The following is a 15,153-nucleotide window of genomic DNA, read 5'->3' as shown; positions in this document are numbered from 1 at the left end:
CATAATTATGCTGAAATTCTCAGTCTGCCTGGTAGATTAACCCCGCAGCTGCCAAGGCAATAATTTGATGTTGTAAATAAACGCTATTTTGTGTCCATCTTATAATATTATGCTGTTTTTATAGCTGTTATAGCTTTTCACAGACATGAAATGCAACATCCTCATTTTGAATCTGAGTGTCATTTCCCTTTTCTCCCCTTGTTATCCTGTCATCTCTCGACTGTCAGAATCTCTAATAAAGACACTTTTGTCCTATTTTTTTTGGACTTTTTTGCCTTCAATGAGAGGACAATTTGAAGCATTAAAGGGGGAGAGGGCGTGCAACAAAGGGCTGCAGGTGGTAATAGAACACACGGCTGCTGCGGCAAAGACATTGTTTTTGTATATGGGGTGCCCACCCTATCTACATAGCTACAGGGCACCCCAAGTGCAACACATCTGAATGAAGATTTGAACATCTTCCTTTTAAAAAAACAATGTTTTTGTGAAACAACAATCAGTTTCTAAGTTACTGCAAAACCTCATCTCAGTGAATTCAAGACTTGCCGCAAGTTGGTTTGCTTAAACTGAAGTTAGCCCACTACAATGGCTGCTGCTCTGACCACCTACTCTGTTGACTTGAATAGGAATGTCTGTTCTATTCTCTTCCTATTTCTATGGGTCTGGCAGACGAATGACTGCAGAGGAGGACTTTGTTGCAGCAGTATTAATTGTAAGTCATTAGGAATGTTGGGAGTTCCTGATAAGATAACTTTTGGCTGCAGTACAACAGCCCATGGTTTGATTTATGGAAACAGATTTAAGAGAGTTCCCAAAACACAAACTGTAATGACTTAAAAAAACATTAATTAGTGTTTAACTGGGAGAGACACTCCATCATCCAGCCTTCTATCCCATCTGAAATCCACCTCTAGGTTTGTGCCTTTAGGGTTTGGCCACATGGATCAGTCTTAAAATTATCACAATTTCTAATTGACATATTTGACTTTGGACTATTAAACTGACACAGGAGAGGGAGGGAGATGTCAACGCAACAGTCTGTGCATGTCCAGTCCTGAGAGGAGGAGATCTTATCAGTCAGAATAGTTGAGCATATTGGGTATAAGAAAACATCTACACTGCCATGGGTAGCTACATCATGATCATGCGAGTGGCAAGTGATGGATAAGAAAATGATTTGCCTCAAACAGGACTGTGCTAGTAGGGAGGGAGAGCTGTATGGAAGGCTCCAGGTGTGCTGGAGGTGAGCAAGTGGATATCAATACCTCAACTAAGGGTCACTACTGTACTGTTAAAGAGTTAAATTCTATATAGTAGATTGTCAGTAATGCTAGAAAAGAGCAACATAAATGCTAAACTGTTACTCTAATGCAGCTACTGGAGCTAATTTTAGATGATTACTAAATCGTTTCAATTATAGACCTTTCTCTGCTTATTCTCCCTCCGTGCAGGTCTCCCAGCATCATACCAGCTTCACCCACGTTTCTCCATATGGGAAACTTTTCCCTGTTTATTTTTGAGCGGCCCAGTTTAAATGTGACCTATATTCCCTAATGGTGCAGAATTAAAGGGGCAGTGTCAAAGTTATTTAAAGGGATATTGTTCCAACATTTAGTGCAGCAGGGGAACAAGGCTGCTCTGTCACTTCTTTTTGTGGGTGCGCTTGTTTATGAATGAGTGAGTGTTCACTTGTGTGTGACAGAGCAAGTGGCTGCATGATTACTGAGTGCATGTACGCACACACCTTGTTGAGCAGCGGCTGTCAGTTGTTTTATGCTGCAGTGAGCTCTGATATGACGTCAGGAGAGTTAACAGCACCTTTAATGTCAAAAAATCAAAACGTCTATCATGAAAATTAACTTTTATGCCTCTAAGCCTTCCTCCTGGCGCACTGTTCGTACTTTACAAAACTCAACACAGTTCACAGTTGGGCTTCAAAACATCAGCAGTTTTTTATGTGCCATGTGCTTCTGTTAGTTTACCCACCATCTATGTGTCTGCCCCCTCTCAGTGTGTGAGTATGAGTGTGTGCTCCACATGGTTTCATTAGACAGCTGCATGTGTCCCAGACTTTCACACACTCTGGGTTAATGCATGTGTGAGGGTGTGAGTTTTACCTAAACTTGACTTGTTTGAACAGTATTAGAGAATATCCCAGACTCCCATGACTCTTAGCCTCAATGTAATCCTGTACCATAGGTGTAGATTTTGGGGAGGATGTGTGTCCATGTACATTTGTCCCCTTAACTAAGAATGAAAGTAGCAGAAGACTTTTATTTTGAAAGAATTAAAGACATTTACACTGTAAATTGGTGCAAAAAATCACTGAAATGCAAGAAATTGAGGGATTGATGCTCAAATTCTTTTGGCAGAGGACCCCAAAACCCCCTGTTTCATGTGCCACCATCCACTGTAAGAACTAAACCTTTGCCCTTGGCTTGTTTACTCCCAACACCCTCTCTTCTACTTAACCTCACTTAACTCAGCAGCGATAGACACGACTACCAGCACTGGAGCTTGTTGTCGTGTCATAAACCAAAGAATAAAACAGGCCTTTTTAGCACGTCCAATCCTATTTGTTAATGCCTGGGTGTAAGTACTTTTGGAGAGCTATCTACAGACAACTGGCGTCTCACTAAAACACAAATTGCTGACTTTTACCCATCAAAATTGAACTACGCACTAAAATGTTTAAAACCATTTGTGCTCTTGGCCTTATAAAGTCTAAACTAAACATTATAATGTTTTATATGAGTGCTGGTGCTGGTAGCTGGTGTGCGAAGACGGCCAAAAAGGCTTTAATTTCTTTAATGTTGATATTAAAATATATTGAATTCAGCTCTGTGTTTATTATCCCAGTCGTGTCTTTATTGTCGCAACTGGACTGATTTAATCTGCGGTGACATGTTTTTAAAGAAGCTTGAAGGTAAGTTCCAGGAATTCAACCTGTAAATCTATTTTTGTGTTTGTTGTTAATTAAATTAAGTTATTTCTGTCACTGCGTCTGTCTCGGAAGCCTCCAAGCTGAGCTTACTTGTGTATTAAATTGCTTCCAACCAATCCATTTGTGTATGTGTGTGTGCTTTTTGTACTGCTCTGTGCATGTTTGCTCAAGACCAGGGTGACTCATATTGTGTGTTTGTGTGTGTTATAACCAGTGAAATCAGAGCACCATGCTGTCCCAGGCTTCCAGAACATCGTCTCTCAGCTCAGTGACTCATCTCATCCAGACTGAGGATGAATCTATCAGTGCTCGTTCCCATTGACTGACTCTTCATGCCATCCACACAGTCTGGGCTGTGTGGTGTCTGACTCTGAGAGATAGTCTGCGGTAGAACTGAAAGAGTCAATTAAAATGATTAATCAACAGCTATTTTGATAATCGCTTGAGTCTTTTTTTTTTTACGCAAAAATGGCAATTTGCTGCTTTGCTTTGTTTCATATCACTGTAAACTGAATAGTTTCATGCCTTTGTGCTGGCAACAGCTGTCCTGTTTTCAGATTGTCTGCCTTTCTCATTCTTGTAAACATGATCTCTTAAGAATGCAATGAGTAAATTTCTTCAAATTTGGCACAAACATCCATTTGAGCTCAATGATGAACTGATGAGATTTTAGTGGTCAAAGGTCACTGTGACCTCACAAAACGTGGCCATATATCGAGAATTCATATGTTAATTATGACAAAATTTCACACAAATGTCTGGTAGGATAAAACAGAGAAGTGATGAGATTATATCCAAAAGGTCAAAGGTCAGCTTCACTGTGATGTCATAATGTCCTGCAAAACCACCTCAGGAACAGAAGGGGAGACATTTGGTGACACTAATCTTGGGTGTCTTGAAACTGCTCTGATTTAATAGATCTTCTGTGTTGCTGGGTTGAAGATGTGTGTGAAGCATCCGCGTTTGAGAATATATAGCTTCTTTGCAGCCGTATTTGAAGTGTTGTCTACCGTCGTGGTTACATATGAGGCTGGACAGACATGGATGTGAACTTTAACTGCAGCTTGACTGGTTTGCAGAGGCAAAAAACCACGAGGTGGTAATTCTAGTTTTGGATTTTGGACTGTTTGTGAGACATTTGAAGAGGTCACCTTGGACTTTACAGACAGACTACTACAGACTATTTCCAGGTCTGACGCTTAAAAATAAAGTCATCAGTCTTGCAGAAACCTCAACTTTTCACTCACATTGTCGGATCATTATACCCACAAATGCTAACTGAATCATGTCTTTCCAAAACTTCAGCTTTTCCTGAGTCACTTTTGTGAACATGCGTTATTGTCAGTTAATCCAGTGGGTTTTGAAATGGTTTATTTAGCTCAAGATGTAGGAGGATTGTCTCACCCACAAAGGTAAAACTTTCAAGTCACTAAACCTGGAGACACATGAAAAGTACCACAGTGTATGACTTCATTTGGAGTGGTAACTGTCCCATGGAAACTGTTATTTTACTGAATAAAATAACAATTTCTGTCTCCATGTGTCTCTCTGTGTGTCCAGCCTTTCTCAGGTGACCAGATGGACGACTTCAGCAGTGAATTATTCAGCAGTTTCTTTGACGACCATCTATTAGAGCGGCCCCTTCTGGCAGACAGACCTTCCCCTTTACACATGGACATGGACGACAGCAGCCCAGGTCAGCTCCTTTTTTATTATGAGAAGTTATCAACACAGCTCCTCGCAGTGTTAAAATAAAAGAGCACATTGTAAGGATAGTACAAAAAGTCCTATGCAAATGCACCAGTGGTTGGATCACAGTGGTTGTTCCTTCCAATAACATTTTTCCAGAATTCCCATTTTTTGCCAATGTAACGATAAAAATCTCATAGCAGGTAAATCTTGGTTGGTGGAAACTTTTCCAATGTCCAACCACTGTCTTGGAGATGTTTGCCTTGAAATGCTTTCAGGCCCAAAAATAATAAAGTTTTCCTCTGCGGAGGTAATAGTCACATTTGGATGACCTTGTTTCTCCGGTTAACCTCCAGCAGTGCAGCAGCCAGTTGTTCCACTCCTCAGCCAACGTCTGTGTAGAAAAGACCCCAATCCCATTATTTGGTTGGATTCAGAAGCCAAAAGCTCTGGCTCAGTCTTCCCCAGAGAGGTCAAATTCCACCATATGAGAGCCAGTTTCTGTTGCCAACGTCTGTGACTTCCAAAACTCCTGCCAGACGGAAACACACAAGACTCCTACTCCTCACCTAGCAGGTGCTGGGTCTGTAAAGAGGAGGCATGAACTAGAGCTTTGACTCTCTGCTGTAACCCAATTGGGCCTGATCTCACCGATGGGCTTGGCCCCGGGCTGGCAGTAATTTCTTAAAATTCCTCGGGCTTGAATCAGGTCAGGTTTACTCCAATTTCCTTGTGTGTTTTTTTAATTCAGACCTTGTAGTCTGTGTACTGTCATAAGTAATGTAGGGTTTTGTTTCCATCAGCCCATCCGGACTCCTGCCTCTCATTAATGAGGAGAAATATTACATAATACAATCTCTTTTTAATATAGATGGCATATGGTGTTCAGCATGAGACGGTGCATGTTGGAGATCGTGTCACAAATGTCCCAGTGAAAAGACTTTAGTGGAGTTTGATTTTTAGTAAATGTTTTCATTTAAAAACATATGTATATGTATATATATATATATATATATATATGTTTTTTTTAACAGGCTCATGCCCCAAACTGCCACCATGGTTCAGACTCAGGTAGAGCTTGGTTAGAAACTATGCAGGTTTATGTAGGGTCGGGCCCAGTCATTGCTCAAGCTGGCTGAGCTTCCATGAGGCACTCCTCTGCACACTAAGTTGTGTAAATAGGCCTTGGTTTCCCTGCTCAGTTATTGTACTGTAGGTTCTTCAGTCTGTTGAAGCTGTCACATGGATCTGCTTGCAGCGCTACATGTCACACTCATCACTTGAGACAGGCGTTGCCATGTCCACTGAGACTTGAAGAAAATGACAGTAGAAAGGGATAAAAAAAAAACTTGAGTTTTGTGTTTTAGGACAGTGATTTCAAAGTGGCCCTGGGCAAAGTGGAGGAAAGATGAGGGAACATGCTTTAAAAAGTAGAAAATAAAACAGAATTATTATTTTGTGTATTTTTTTTTATAAAATATGATTTATGATAATATATAACACATGAAATTCTTATTTGCCATGCCCATCTTTCTTATTGCCTACCAGTCAAAACATCATTAATCATGTCATTAGCTCTTTGTATTGAACAGTCTGTGCCATGCCAAGGTTCCTCTGCTTCTGAAATTTAGGATGGAAAGGACAGGACAGGACAGGACAGGACAGGATAGGACAGGATACGAACAGGACAGGACAGGATAGGATAGGACAGGACAGGATAGGATAGGATAAGCTAGGATAGGATAGGATGGAATAGGACAGGACAGGATAGGATAGGATACGAACAGGACAGGACAGGATAGGATAGGATAGGACAGGACAGGACAGGACAGGATAGGATAGGACAGGATAGGATACGAACAGGACAGGACAGGATAGGATAGGATAGGATAGGACAGGACAGGACAGGATAGGATAGGATAGGACAGGACAGGACAGGACAGGACAGGACAGGACAGGATAGGATAGGACAGGACAGGACAGGACAGGACAGGACAGGATAGGATAGGATAGGATAAGCTAGGATAGGATAGGATGGGATAGGACAGGACAGGACAGGACAGGACAGGACAGGACAGGACAGGATAGGATAGGACAGGACAGGACAGGACAGGACAGGATAGGATACGAACAGGACAGGATAGGATAGGACAGGACAGGACAGGATAGGATACGAACAGGACAGGACAGGATAGGATAGGATAGGACAGGACAGGACAGGACAGGATAGGATAGGACAGGACAGGACAGGATAGGATAGGACAGGACAGGACAGGACAGGATAGGATAGGATAGGACAGGACAGGACAGGACAGGACAGGACAGGACAGGATAGGATAGGACAGGACAGGACAGGACAGGACAGGATAGGATAGGATAGGATAAGCTAGGATAGGATAGGATGGGATAGGACAGGATAGGATAGGACAAGATAGGACAGGACAGGATAGGACAGGACAGGACAGGACAGGATAGGATAGGATACGAACAGGACAGGACAGGATAGGATAGGACAGGACAGGACAGGACAGGATAGGATAGGATAGGACAGGATAGGATACGAACAGGACAGGACAGGATAGGATAGGATAGGATAGGATAGGACAGGACAGGACAGGACAGGACAGGATAGGATAGGACAGGATAGGATAGAACAGGACAGGACGGGACAGGACAGGACAGGACAGGACAGGACAGGATAGGATAGGATAGGACAGGATAGGACAGGACAGGACAGGACAGGATAGGACAGGACAGGATAGGACAGGACAGGACAGGACAGGATAGGATAGGATAGGATAGGACAGGATAGGACAGGACAGGACAGGATAGGATAGGACAGGATAGGATAGGACAGGACAGGATAGGACAGGACAGGATAGGATAGGACAGGACAGGACAGGACAGGATAGGATAGGATAGGACAGGACAGGATACACGCCACTGAGCAACATTCAAAGGGATAAACGGAGCTCCGCCTCCAACATTGTATCCAGTTCTTTTTTTACATCCAATATCTAGCTAGCTAGTACTAACTTACAAAATGGACATGCTTTTGAAAAGGAAAAGACCTGACGAACAGGCCAACAGTAATGTCTTAATATTATTATTTAAAGTTATTGTGCATTGATAAAAGTTTTTTGGGCATTATTTTGATGGTATTGTCAATGGGATTTTAAAGACATCTTGCAGGAGGGGGGCCCAGGCCTAAGCTAATGCTCTTTGAGAGGCCTTGGAAAGGGGACATGGAAAAGTTTGGGATCCCCAGTTTTAGGAGAGAATAAATGTAATTTTCTAGCTTGTCTGAATAAAGCGACATGGAACATTGACATGACAGACACCTGTGTCTCCATGACAAACAGCCATCACTTTAACAGACTGGTGAAGACAGCGCTGTTACGTTTTCCATGTCTGAAAAGGACTTTTGAATCTCACAGATATTCAAGCAGAGCACAGCTACTCTTTAAGTGAAGACTCCGCCCCCCAGAGCCCAGCCCTGTCAATCAAAATGGACCACGAGTCTGGTAGGTCGTCCTATTCATTATAAAATAAAAAAAGCATAGTTTATGCTACCTGGAAACATGCACAGCCAACCACAACTGTGCTGCTGATGTTTAGTCTGGTTCTTTATCATGCTGGCTGTCCCCCCTGGTTATCTGGTTGGCTCTCTGCCTGAGTGATGTAATACTTAACATGCAGTTTGACCCTGGCTGCTGTCTGTCAAATGCTATACACTCTGATTGGCTGAATCAATCGTCTGTCATATGACATGTGTGATGATAATCTGTAATCCATTATATTGAATGTAAGAAGTGCCTGTAGGAACAAGTGTTTACTGCAGCACATTATAAAGTACTGCATATTTCTGTCTTTCTCTCTGACTCATCTTTCTCATTATCTCCTCATGTCTTCTTCTCTGTCTGTGTCTCTGCCCGTCTGTGCTTGTCTCTCTCACTCTTTCTGTCTGTCTGTCTGTCTGTCTGTCTGCATGCTCTCCGTTTGTCCCGGGGATCCTGCTGTCTGAGGAGCAGGATCCCAGTCTGAGCAGTTTTCCTCCAGCTAAGCCCTGCCCACCTAACACACACACACTCACACACACACATGGACTCACACAACGCTATGACAAGCATATGGTTTTGAGTCTGCAGCTTTAGCCGAAGCCAGCGGAAACTCTCTTTCTCTCCTCTGTCAGGTTATCTCTCTTTCTCCCTCTCACTTGCTCTCCTGTTTTCTATCTTTCTCTCCTCTTTCTCCCTTAATCCAATTAAATCTGCTTTATTGGTATGGATATCAGATTACCTGGACTGCCAAAATACCACACTGAGCAAAAAAGAAAAAGTCTAGCTCACATCTAAAAACAGCTGACTGTGTTTCCAGTTCAGTGCTATGAACTGTGAGTTAGAGTCACTCCAATCTATCCAAACTGAACATGTATGCTTTGGTTACAATGTAAATGTACACTCATGCCAAGACAAACAGGACGTTATAAAAACTAAACTGACGTATGAAACCACTAACTATCAACATAATATATTACCTCATAAAATTAAAGATTTACACAGCTTTGATTCTGAGGTCAGTTACTGTTTATCTATATATACATATTTCTCTCGTTCATTGCCTCCGTCTGTAGCTGCATAACTGTCATCTCAAGCTCACATATGGAACACACACACACACACACACACACACACACACACATATATCGTATATATTTGAATCTACTCCAGCCTGTGTGATATTGAACTTAATCCAAAATACATTTCACAACCTGTGCCTGCTTCATAAAGCCTCACTATAGACTTTGGGATACTTATTTTCCACTAGCATTAAATCTCTGCTTGAGTGCCTGTACTGTACAAACAGACCATAACATTTAACATCTATTTTCACTAAGATGTAGTCTGAGCACCATTTATATCACATTTGAGAGAGGTGATATACAGCAAAGTTTCAATGTTTTACACACTGACTGTCATAATACAACCCTGTCACCTCGAAATTGCGTTTATATACAACTAATGTGAAACAGCAAATAGGTTTTGAGGGAAACGTAATGCCGAAAAAATTATGTTTACTATTAAGAAAATTAGGAAATGTTGCAAATCTGAATTTTGACTGAAACTGTATTTCTGTTATCAGCATAATGTTAAATGACAATGTATTTGACTTATTTTCCACCCATATAGGCAATCTTACAATACAGCAGGCCTACACACTACAGCCCTTTTTAAAGAGGAATTGTGCAAATTTGCAGGAAAGCCCAATCAGTCTTCTTTCAGCATTGGCAGTATAAAAACAAAATTGGGGGGTGCAGCAAAATGGCGGCAGCCTACTTTTGTTTATACAAAATGTGCCTTTTTCAGGGCAATGGGGGGCATGAGAAAGTAACATAACGTGTAGCTCAGCGTTGGACATAAACAGTGACGTACTCCGAGGGAAGCCGCGGCTGGTCAGTCCTTCGGCAATTCTCTCATAAGCTGGCCCATCTTTCACCATTCCCGTCACTTGACGGTTAATGGCCTCTTCGTTTGCGAGGACAAGGAGGGCGCGCAATTCTTTGTCTCCCCAGTTGCTCATCTTTACAGCGTCTGTCAGGTTTGCGTTTCCCTCTTGCTACTAGTTGCTCATTCCTGCTGTCAGCTGTTTCCTGTTTATCCACCGCACTTGCGGTGTCATCAACAGACTCCTCCCACAAGTCACCAACAGCCCCTCCCATGGCGGAACGTGTCTACCCTACAAGGTGGAAAATTGGGCACCTCGGATCAACTCGCCAATCTGGCTCTGTGTGTCTAAACAGCTGCAGCTTGCCAGCAAAACGGCCCAAAATCGCAGAAAATCTGGCAGTGTAAAAAGGGCTATAGTGTATACAGCATTACTGTTTTTATGACCTTTTGACCTTTTTTTTAATTAACATTTAACCAAAATCACGACCTGTCTCTAACCTGATCAAAGTGCTTTTGTTGACTAAACCTAAGACAAGAGTTGGGACACAAACTCGAAGTTCTGGAGTCAAGGTCCTGTGCTTTGTACATTTTCTTTCTTAAAAAAAAAACTTGGAACTAATTTAAGGTAAAATCATGAGTGATCAGTCTGTAACCTTGTGGAACGTTGAGACTTGTAGTCAAGAGGACAGCAGGTGAACTGAGGGTTCAAACTGTGTCAAAGTTCGTCAGATACGAAGACTGAAATTTCCAATAATGACGGAATGATGATAAACATTTACTGAGGTCTAAAGGGAGTAATTTCAGTTACAGAACTTTCTTCTTCCTCCCAGAAAATCATGAACATTTACAGTGATTGCATCTTTTATAGTCGACACCCCATCCCAACATATGAGAGAATATTTGAACCTAACCTTGGCAGCGATAACATTGCCACAATGACGTAATTACATAAGAAAGCAGTTTAGGAACATGCAAACGTAATTTTTAGTAGACAGGGTTGCATTATAACCTTTTCTAATTGCACATTGATACAAACAGAATCTTCTCCGCTTGTATATGTCGAGGTCTTAGGCATCATAAGGTCTTCTGTAGGGACGAATGTTCCTGTGATTTGATTATTAATACTTCCTGGGAAGATATCATTCTTTTGCAATATTGTGAAGTTTGATTTGTAACAAAGAATAGCAGATAATTCATCACATAAATGTGTATTTTTTTTTTAACCATATTCTTTCATATTTGTTAGATTTTGTGTTAGGTTTTTTTCATAGTACTGTTCAAGTATCTTAAAATTGGGGAGAGAATGGTTGAAGGGTTTTACTGCATGCAGCAGTGGTGAAGTCTTTATTCTTTCTGTGATTTTAAGAGCCTTGTTCCTGGACTTTATTTGTGACACTGGGGAGATCATCTTCACTTGATGATCCACCTGTTGAATGCTGCTCTGAACCCCCCACTTGCTGCATAGTTTTCATTTTCAGATTTAAACCACACAGATTTTGTCCACATTTCCTCTGAAACAGCTGGACTGTTAGCTGCCATTTTGGCATGAAAAATATTTTGATAGGACTGCTGCAGCAGAGAAGTTGATCCAGTCCTTAATGGCATTTCAAGGTTAGACTTGGAAGCAGTGGAAGTGCTCAGCTACAATAATTGCAGCGTTAATGAGGTTTGGAGAGGGCAGCTATGTTTCATTGTATGTACAATATATGCTAACACACAGACACACATTGGGAAAAGGCAGAAGCTTCTGGCATGAATTGTCCATAAATACTGGGATCTCAGTTCCCGGTATTCAACCCTAATCTTCAGTGAAGCATCGTGGAGGCGTGAGAGGAACACTCTGGGAGAGAGGATCCTTGTGCCTTTTCACAGACGTTCTCAGCATCCAGTCAGAGCAGCGCAATAGAGGCAGCTGCTTGTTTGTCTTGATGAGTCAGGTTAATTAGCCACCTGGGGAGGTTCAGAAGTAGTCGACCTTTCAGAGAGAGTTTCATCGGAATTTGCGGTTCATAGTGTGTTCTCTCGGACAACAACACAGAAAGCAATTATAAGATGGTATGTTGAGCAGTGGATGTGCTCGTATACCAATTACTCATACACGGATTACAGATCAAATTTGATTGATCCGACACCAGTCATAAAATGTTTTAAGGGAAACTGCCAGATAAGAGTGAGACTGCACAAGCTGCCACTTTTGCCTCAGCTCCTAAATATAACTCACATTAGAGTTTGAATTACAGAAGTCTCAAGTGTCTTCCATGAAAGCAACAGATGCTTGCAGGGGATTAAAAATTGCTAATTATTTTTTGTTTGGTTATTTTACAGGGAAAACAGACCGTCATCAACTGTCCCAGAGCATACAACGGTTCATATGATATCTTACGAAAATGCACCTACAGTGATTTGTCCGATATTTAATGAAGAAGCGCCCCATAATTGACATTACATATTTAATGTAAGGTAAAGTACTTACTGTTAAGTTATGTTCATTAGGTTTAGGCAACTAAAGTTACAACGTACCTTAAAATAACCTCAAAGTAAGGCTGTGCAATTAATCGTCTGGTGATCGTGATTACGATTTTGAGGTCAAACGATTTCAAAAATAATGAAATCGAGGGTAAACGATTTTTAGTAGCCTAATTTTCCGTCACGGACGCCGGGAGATTTTATTTTGTCATCAACAAAATATCAAAATATCAACAACCACTGCCAGTTATAACTCCCACACTTCAGTGGTCGACTGCGACAGGCCCTAACATCAAACTAAAAGCATTGAGGACTTCTGAGGTTGTCAGAGAGTTTATTTAAAATGATTGTTTACAATTGTATTACCAACCTAGACCGAACTGCCTGCCACTGCCATCTTGGAAAGTCAATACAAGTCGAATGACGAGCGTGACGTAACGTGATCTGAAGTCTGTGGAAGGTCCCCGGGTTGTACTTTTTCATTTTCTTCCCACAGCCGGGATAAGCACATACACAAACTATTTTGTCTGTCTGTGATGATCCTTCCACTCGTCACTCATCTGTAGCTCGCATTAACTGTCATCCAATCTTGTTTGAGTTCGTCGATCGGCTTGTATGGGCTTTCCAAGATGGTGGCGATGGTATGTTGAATTTTGGGCAATAAATGATAAATACAGCATGTTTTCAAAATCAAAACATAATCGTGTGCATAATCGTGATTTCAATTTTGACCAAAATAATCGTGATTATGATTTTTTAACATAATCAAGCAGCCCTACCTCAAAGTTCACTTGATTTCACACAGTCCCAGTTATCAGTCTCCTGGGGAAAGTCCTGTGTTTGTTTGACCCATCCACCACACAGTCTGCCTCCTTGCATGCACTTTTGGTCTTTACTTCCTTCTTTGCTCCCATCAGCACATTTGTCAAGTGAGCCTTACTGATAATGTGGAATATATACGAATTGTGGCGCGTTACAGTTCGTAGATATATGAAGGAACACTGCATGAGAACAGCCTGTCCAGAGTTAGCTATATAGCTAAGTTTCCTCAGCAGTCCTTGGGCAGGCAAATCCACAAAAGAATTGCGGCTTCAAATGAATTCATTCAGAGATGAAACATTGCATCATACAAAACAAAAAGCATTTTCCATCTAAAAACATTACATCACACTTCAGAGAATTAGAGGACTCTATGTTTAGTACTTTGTGGTTAATGTAATTTTATTGATCATAATAACATTTTAATACTCCTGTAGTGGTTGATATGTCGTAAAAATGAACTCAAACTTGAGCTCATGTCTCCAATCATGGCCAGATCGTGTTTAGGGCCCCTGGAGTAGAAACTTGTTGGGCCGTTGCAGCCTCCAAGTTCCCATCAAAATAGTGCATTCAGTCAATACTTGTGTACTGGAATTCTGCCTCGCCTAATTTTAATTGTGGAGAGACTGATTACCAGGACAACAGCACAGCGAAGTCGATCAGCATTTCAATAGCACAATACGGAGGTCATCTTCAGACATTTTAAATATGTTGCTTTGTGTGATTTATGTCATTGAACTCGATCATGAGTTTTAACTTTCCTGTCCCCTTTCCCTTTTCCGTCTCACCCTCTCGCTTTCCCTCTCAGCCTGTGGTCTCAGTCCTCGTTGCACTTATCCTGTCAGGGAGAAGCTGTGTGTTTTACTGCAGCTCCTACTGCGCTGCTTTATCCATTGTTTTAATACTCCTGCTGTCCCACTGAGATCAAACACAGTCACCACCTTTACTTGTCAACCCCCCTTGCCAGGAGCCTTTGGTCATTAGCCATTACTCCATGATTGGATTTCTTACCTGGGTTTACTAGCCACACAGGCATACTTTCTTTCCTTAACAGCATCCAAAGAGATCCCATAAAGCAGTAAGAGGAGAGGAGAGGATCAGGTTTTACTTTACTACTTTCAAGCACAACATCTTTTACATTTACTTTACACAGGACCAAAATACAAATATGTCTAGAATGATGTGTAAACTCCTGCACAAACTTTTAGGGACTGAGGGAGGAGCGTCTTGCCTTCCTGTTGAGCTCTAAAACAGATTCAATCATTAAATTGTCATAAACATATATTCAAATTTGAATTCTGGGATATTTAGGCTGCTGCATGTCACCTCACTTTAATGTCCTCTGACTGGCCAAGGTTAAAGTAATGTACCGCTTGTAGCTGTAGCTTATGCAAAACTACTCAGTCTGCTAAAGTCCATATAATGACATGGAAATTATTCTTCAATGAGTAGTAGTATGTAGAAAAACTGACAAAAACAGCCCATAATCATGTACAACTGTCTAAAATGTTCTCTTTTTAATCGAACGTCCACCCTACATTCATATACAGGACCACCTTCCTATGCATTTGCTCTCAGTTTCTGGTATTCATTAAAAAAAGGTAGCGGAGGGCTTCCAATCAAACCCTGGCTTAACAAGGGCAGCAGGCTTAACGAGGCTCAGACAAGCAGCAGGACCGGCCTCATTAGCAGAGGCAGAGGCAAAGCATGTGGGTAATAGGTAAATGGTGGATCCACCCCAAAACTGAATTTTGATCCTAATTTATTTTAATTTGTCGTCAATGACTG

At 41.5% G+C, this 15,153-nt stretch overlaps 1 protein-coding gene across 1 annotated transcript in view; it reads left to right on the top strand.

Moving 5' to 3' along the window:
* Positions 1 to 15,153, top strand: part of creb3l1 (cAMP responsive element binding protein 3-like 1) — a 42,806-nt gene that overhangs the window by 7,623 nt on the left and 20,030 nt on the right. The window contains exons 2-3 of the mRNA XM_049570756.1: positions 4,505 to 4,640; positions 8,071 to 8,157. Coding sequence (XP_049426713.1) covers positions 4,505 to 4,640; positions 8,071 to 8,157 — 223 coding nt within the window. The remainder of the gene's footprint in view (positions 1 to 4,504; positions 4,641 to 8,070; positions 8,158 to 15,153) is intronic.

The sequence above is a fragment of the Epinephelus fuscoguttatus genome, linkage group LG24, assembly GCF_011397635.1.
Source record: "Epinephelus fuscoguttatus linkage group LG24, E.fuscoguttatus.final_Chr_v1".
NCBI classification, from domain to species: Eukaryota; Metazoa; Chordata; class Actinopteri; order Perciformes; family Serranidae; genus Epinephelus; species Epinephelus fuscoguttatus.
Note: the sequence above shows the minus strand (reverse complement) of the source record. Positions and strands in the feature narration are given on the sequence as shown.